Raw genomic sequence first — 7,071 nt, 5'->3', positions numbered from 1 at the left:
ATTTGTAGCCTTTAGACTTCTTTTTCTTCAATAAAGATTAGTTAGAGTCAAAGATGGTAGAAGTGATTATAATTGATTGGTATTGAATAATATAATTTTGAAGCTTAATCTTTAGTTTTTATTTAAGTATGCTAATATATTATATTTTTTTATTCTTAATTTTAAAATTACATTATCTTTGAACAAATCAAAAACTTAAGTATTTACAAGACTTCATATTAAAAAAAATAATTTTACATGCAAGTAGGTTTATTTGTTAACTTCTTTTACTCTTATTATTTTGTTATTTTTTTTTATTCAATAAATTAGTAAAATATGATAAAGCAATTCCATTTAGAATAAAAATTAAAATGTTACATTGAATAATTTTTAACAAAGTTTCGATGTATATGAAAAATAAAATAATAAAGAATTTTAGTAATATTTTAAAATAAAGTATTATAATTTTGAATAAATATGACAATTAAACATGAAACATTACCCTCCCCTTTACTAATAATTCATGCTATTTATCATCAAACAATATTTATTTGTTGAAGATTCGACCACAAACTTGGATCTAAGAGATTCTTCTACATTCATAAATTGGTTGTTGGTTTGGATCCATACAAAAAAGGCTCCTGAGAGACCCTTTAAAGAGTTGGATGTGGGAGAGGTTCCTAACGTTACAATGTTTCTATTTTTGTAATGCCACAAAGAGAATTTTGAAAAAACTTCCATGACGGAGACCTCATACTTGGTCTAGGAAAGTAGTCAAAATGCAAAAGAATTATAGAAAAGAACTATTCAAAGACAATCATCCGAAATGCCTTCTTATTGAAAATTATTGGGAAAAAAGTACCTGAAAGAAAATAAAACTACTTAATGATCCTAAAATTACACGTAAATTTCAAACTCCACATTAGTTTCATCAAAGTATTTATGCATGATCCAAATATTAGATAGATGATGAATACTGTCTCATCGTGAAAAATAAGATGCTCCTAAATAATCATTCATCAAAATGAGTTTTACCGAGAACGGAATACTCCTACAGGCAGAGTGCACCTACCGTATCTCACAATTACGAAATGGATAACAACTCCTGTGGGGACGACAAATGAAATTCTTGAGATGAGTTTGAACTACCCTGGACCCAGTAGTGTCCCAAACCTGGTATTCCTACCAGTGATTGTAAAGCATGTAGACCATGGCGCTCAAGAGCGAGAAAACCACAAGAAACTGCACAAGGTAGAAGTAACAGTAATTAGTGCAAAACTCACGACACTAATGGAGCTATTGCCGTTCATCTGGACTGAAAAGATATTTTTAAATGAAACTCTAATGATTAACTATGCTTCTGGAAATTCACTTGCAATAACCAATATTCTTATCAAATATAGTGCAGAAAATTCGGAACAAAGACAGTGAAAAAGACATACCACTAAGATGTCTAGTCCGTATTCTTGATCTATGGAATATACGCGCCTGTCGATGAAATCAAAATAAAAGATTAATACAACTTACTAGATCTTACATATCAAATGTTATTTGATGAGAGTTTCAGATCAAGAGAAAAAATAGAATTCCACACATGCGGGTAGCCATCATCTTCATGAGTAAGTAAATATATTTGTATATGAAAACTTTTGGAACTTGGAAACAATTTTTTCTGTAGCGTAGAAAGCAAACAAGGAAAGTACTTACGTTTCAAGTAAGTGAGATTCACAGTACTCCTGTATGTCTTCGATATGTTTGCGAGTCGCTGATGCTGAATCATCATTCTCACCAATCTTTGGCATTCAAGACCCTTAGTTAGCTTAAACTTCCAGGTATACTAGATTGTTAAATATTATTAACCATCTTTACCTTGTAATTGCTTACTTGCCAGCCACAATTACTAGGCCTCAATACACCCACAAAAAGAATTCTAATAGTCCTTCCACGATTGGAGGACTTGGACATATATCGAGACAAAAAAATTTAGAAAGACAGTTGAAAGCGAAGCAGATCGACCTGCAGTAGGGCTTAATATGTGACATACCTTCTCAGCAATCTTTCTGGAGAAATCAAAGAAAGTTCCATACACGTCGGATATTGTCTTAGTCTGCATAACCTTGGCGGTTATTCCTGTGGCAGAAACAATCGGAGTTTGAGTCAGTTCACAAGAGATAGCGAAGTTTATGGCTTCTACATTCTTTGATGAATCATTTTCAGGAAACCTGCTACCCTCAAAAAAGAACTCACCTCGCCTAATCTTTACAACTCCCCTGAAGACGTTAATATTATTGTAGCACTCTGCAAGGGTTCCAATCGCCATAATCTGTTCAGGAAAATAACTGGGTCAACAGAGGACTTCAACGACCATACTTAGTTGGAACACCGTGAAGTTAGCCTCTAGATCTGCCAGTCCTGCCTCAAGCTGTATTCAGCAACAAATTTTGAAGTTACATTCACCGGAAAAACGAGCAAAGCACCCACAACCACTACTTGCTCATTTCTATCGTTAAATAAACGGGTAATGACAAACCTGGGGAATGGCACAAAATCGAAGATTAGATTCATCTTTATTTGCTTCTATGTATTTGAGGCAGTCTGTTGCGTGCGTTAGAGCATTTGTAATCATTGCATTCAGGCACCGCACAGCATTTTCTGAGTTTTCCTCAAGCTTGAAGTCCTATTTGTTTTAGCAATCATCTTAGAAAGTCACTATCTTTAACTGGCATGCTATACGAAAAATGTTCAAATTTATGACACTCTATATTCAAGTAAATTATACCACTTATATTCAAATTCGTTTGAACTGTAGAGTTGTAAATATTTGCATACCTCCAGTCTAGTTCCAAATTTGCCCCAGATTTCATGTGGCCAGAACATTCGAGGTGCAGGAATCTCATTAATGTCCTCCAGGTAATCTCTTATGATATTTGCTTTCTGAAACCAAATCCAAACTCATTTATGAATTCACAGGTGGTCAAACGGGAAAAAGCATACTGGATACCGAACATTTCATCACATGACATCATATAGAATAAATAAGAGAATAAAAGAGCTTTCCATCCAAGCTACTCCAGAAAAGCAGCAGGAACTATGAAAATCCTGAAGTTTGTGCACTTCCTTTTGATGAAGGTGAATAAATTTGTAAGCACCTGAAGGAAGAGGCCCATAGAGTTTGAGAGGTCATCTGGTTGAAAGCTCTCAAGACCAGAGGCATGAAACAGCCGGGTCAATCCTAAGCCCACAAGGCCTGCGACGTAGTGACAATACTCGTTGTAATCCTCTACTGTCAACACCTGTGTGAGAGCATAAATTCTAAATGAGCTTTGATAAACCTAATTCAATTTAAAATGTAAAACAGAATCTTAAAAGCACGTTGAGACCAAGAAATTGCCAAGCCCCTGGTTAAATTTAATTGTAGGAGCAACTACACAAACAGAAGTATTGATGGTAGTAGTAGTGGTAGTTGTTGAAAAACTACCACACTTCACAGATTCCGAACATAGCACACACCTCAGTCTCAATAAACTTAGCCATGCCAACTCCCATCCGGTTTGTCATTTCAGCAATCACACGTTGATACCTATACCCTTACCACCAGGTCCACGACGTGTTACTTTAAAAGGCACAGTCAAACACACAACAGTCACTCAGCAACGTTCTTCACCTTACGATGTAAATAGATACATTACAAGTCTGCTACTGCGCTCAGCAACCAAACGGAAGAAATTGTTCAAATTCAAGTGGGGCCAAATACGATTCGACACGATATGCTGAGCGTAATCATCAGGTCAATTGCAACCTTACGCGTGGAAGAGCTAAGGAATGACCAAGAAGTTACCCCTCGTCAAGATTCAAGAAGGCATTCGACACACATTCGAATTTGTTCATCAACTCCTTGTAATCCTTCTCACCACCTGACATCCTCACATTGATGAACACGCTTAGTTTGATCCCCACAGATCGGGTGACAAGGAACAGACTCTATAGATACTGGCTAGAACCAATTTCCACTTGAGGAATCTTAGACATGCAGCAATATCTCACATGTTGACAAGAAAAGAATAACTTACTTACAAACGAACTTCCACGAAGGGTCATAAATATGCTCGTGAAACGACTTGAGGATGGGGACCTTGATGTCTATTGGAATTGCCATGTCGTCCTCTGTCAAACCAAAATATGAGTCGTACAAAATTAGAATTCTCGAATCATTTCCAGCTTCCTCCGCCAATTACGAGGATTATCGTGAATTTCAAGAACAGCTTCATCAAGTTCATCATCTATTTACTTTTGTGTGACACTCCAAAAGTTTTCATATTATTACAAGATACAATTCATAGATCCGAAATCTGTAAGTGATGCTTTCTACAGTATACGATTACAGCTTTACTTGAATATTTACTGAACTTTCATCTTTCATTAGCAATCAAATATAGGTTGACAACTCACCGATTGTATCCAGGCCTCTCAACACCAAATAGAACACACAAACCTGTAACAACATAAAGACATCAAGAGTTAATTAAGAGACAGTTGGGCATTCCTTTCAAAAAACAATATTGTCCACAAAGAAGCATTAACCGTACGTTGCCAGACCTCCTGTCCTACATGTGACGTCCAAGACAAGAACACAACCTGACGTTCTGCTTCTAAAATTATTGTCTTTTACCCAAGTTGGAAGACGTTATAGTTCCACAGGATTTACTCCAAAGTAACACAGGCAACAAAATAAGCATCCACAAGAGGGTACTAGAATGAGCAATACTTGGACCTGCCAGTAACCATGCGGAACAAACAACATTGACGACGATCGACTTGAAAATGGGTTAACTGAAAACACGCTTTGCAACATGCACTGTCCCCCATAAGAAACAAGCAAAATCCAAGAAAGGTTCCGAAATCAAGAGAGAGATGGGGCACGTACAGCATCACGAAGCTCGGTCCTCAGCTGCTGAATAACAATAGAAAAGCTGCGGGAGACGCGCATGAGCATACGGTAGCAGAACGCCAAGTAGGGGTCCTTGGGGATGGCCCGCTGCGCCCGCATTGCATCGACCTTCAGCTTCACCAGCGGCCGAATCTCGTCCGGATGCTTCACCAACGTTTCCATCAACCCCATGACGCGCGGATACCACCAACACCCCTTCTTTCCGACCAACCCAACTCTCAAAAACCAAAATTGTCAAAACAAACAAACAACCACCAATCGATACTAAAACGCGAATTTTCTCCTCGCCGTCAGCCCAGGATCAGTACGACCGATACAATGTGACGCCTCGCAAGCGTGATACAATACCAAGCAATGCAGTGATGGGATGTTGCAGAAGAGCAACGGGAAAAGGTGACGCTGGGGTGCAGTGACCGCGTGGGGTGGACAGAATACGTGCTCTCCTGCACGAGGAGGCGGAGAACGCCGTAGTTGCTGCGTCTCTCTCTCACGCTTCCCTCGCGGGGGGGCCTTGCTTTGCTATCTCTCTCACTGCTTCTTCAGCTCAGTAGCTCTTCCTTCCTTCCTTTCCTTCCTTCCCCGGGCCCTGCGCGTCCCTTGCGTCCCTCGCGTCACCCAGCGCTCGTCGCCACCAACCAGTAACGAATGCGTCGCGACGCCGCCAGGGACACGCGCTGCAGTTAGTCATCCTTGAGTTTGTTTGCATCCAAAGTTCCTATTATTGTGTGTGTGTGTTAGACAACGCGATATAAATGATTACAAATGTTTTCAAATGCTTACAAATGTTACATAGAAAACTTTTCAGACACAGTTATGCAATTTGAGTGGGTAGGAAAATACAGATTCAATTGTATTGTGTTGTCTTTTGGATATCCAAAAACAACTTGAGTAGTTTCCATCTCCATTTGGATTTACTATGTCATTCAAATGTTGTCAAGATTGGTACAACTGGATTTTCTTTTTTCTTTTTTTCTTTTTTCCTTATTTTTCATAAAATATAGTAATTTATAATTCAAGTGAGTGCTGTAATTATATTTTAATTATACTTGGTATAAATATAGCACAATAGTTTGCTTGCCATTAAGGACCACCTTTATAGAAATTTTGTAAAGAAGCAAGAATAGTTTTTTTTTTTTAGTCCCCTCTTCTAGTATGAAGAGCAAAAACATTGTTTTGTAATATGGAATATGTTGTGTTTAGTAAGCAATGGTAATATTGATAGAAAGTCTTTAAGAAGTATATTAACTTCATTGAAAAGGTTGAGATGATTAAAAATGGATGGTTAAATTTTAATCAAATTAATCTTTAGCTAGTGTAATTTCATTTTTAATTGTGCAATTTTGTATCTAAATTTCTTGAAATTAGTATCAAAATATAGTTGGAATAAGAGAATAGCAATAGAAATTTTAGATTAAAAGTATTATCAAAGATTTTATTAGTAAGAATAAATTTGGATTGTAACAAGTGAAGGTGAAAGATTTTCTTGTGTAAGAAATTTCATGAATAATTATGAGAGATTTTTCTAAAAAAAGATGAATAAACAACTGAAAGATATATTCATAAGAAAAGTAAAAATAATAAAATTGAATCTTGGAAATAAGGTATCTTATAATGATACAAGCAAGAGTTAAGCATTAAAGCTATTGATAAGTCTCAACTTATTTTGTTATTTAGAAATAACACAATAGAGCTAGAAGAGGTCATTGTGGCTTTCTTATTCAACTATATGATAACAAAATCAAATAGTGGTACTTCATATTTTAAAATATTATTGGTAGTAGACAAAATAACCAACACATGGCATACTACATTAAAAATAAATTAGGTAAAATCTAAAGATTAATTTGATAAAATAGAATAGAATAGTATTGACGGAGAATAAAATATCTTAAAATATTGTAGGAATTAAAAAAATTAAAATAAAAAAAATTATAAGATTTTAATAGCATAGATTAATATTTTTTATTTTTAAATCACAATATAATCATTTTATTCTTTCTTTTTCTTTCTTTTTCTTTCTTTTTATGAAAATAACTTTGTTGATTTAGATAGACAACAAAAGAAAAAGTTCCAAAATTTTCCTAACAAATTAAGTAGTGATTAAGAAAAAAAGATTGAAAACTAACATTAAATTATAGGAGATA

At 35.8% G+C, this 7,071-nt stretch overlaps 1 protein-coding gene across 2 annotated transcripts; it reads right to left on the bottom strand.

Moving 5' to 3' along the window:
• Positions 1–769: 769 nt before the first annotated feature.
• Positions 770–5,376, bottom strand: LOC112281267 (squalene synthase 8). Of its 2 annotated transcripts, XM_073533153.2 has the most exons (13): positions 4,904–5,376; positions 4,429–4,471; positions 4,054–4,143; positions 3,818–3,893; positions 3,490–3,559; positions 3,129–3,272; positions 2,809–2,913; positions 2,510–2,656; positions 2,227–2,302; positions 2,024–2,109; positions 1,687–1,772; positions 1,422–1,467; positions 770–1,221 (listed from the first exon to the last, which is right to left on the bottom strand). In XM_073533153.2, the coding sequence occupies exons 1-13, from the start codon at positions 5,096–5,098 to the stop codon at positions 1,162–1,164; spliced, it is 1,224 nt and encodes a 407-aa protein (XP_073389254.1). In that variant the 5' UTR covers positions 5,099–5,376; the 3' UTR covers positions 770–1,161. The 2 variants fall into 2 exon arrangements, with proteins under 2 accessions (XP_073389254.1, XP_073389255.1); XM_073533154.2 differs by lacking the exon at positions 2,510–2,656.
• Between the last annotated feature and the right edge of the window lie 1,695 nt (positions 5,377–7,071).

The sequence above is a fragment of the Physcomitrium patens genome, chromosome 4, assembly GCF_059467195.1.
Source record: "Physcomitrium patens ecotype Gransden chromosome 4, ASM5946719v1, whole genome shotgun sequence".
Lineage (NCBI taxonomy): Eukaryota > Viridiplantae > Streptophyta > Bryopsida > Funariales > Funariaceae > Physcomitrium > Physcomitrium patens.
This window is presented reverse-complemented; position numbering and strand designations above follow the sequence as displayed.

Bases quoted from the DNA above. Each gene is read 5' to 3' on its own strand.
- LOC112281267 (XM_073533153.2), bottom strand. From the start codon at position 5,098: ATGGGGTTGATGGAAACGTTGGTGAAGCATCCGGACGAGATTCGGCCG. The intron at 2,303-2,509 runs GTTTGTCATTAC...TTTCCTGAACAG, and splicing joins GATTTTGTGCCATTCCCCAG to ATTATGGCGATTGGAACCCT. The intron at 2,110-2,226 runs GTGAGTTCTTTT...TTTCTGCCACAG, and splicing joins AGTTGTAAAGATTAGGCGAG to GAATAACCGCCAAGGTTATG.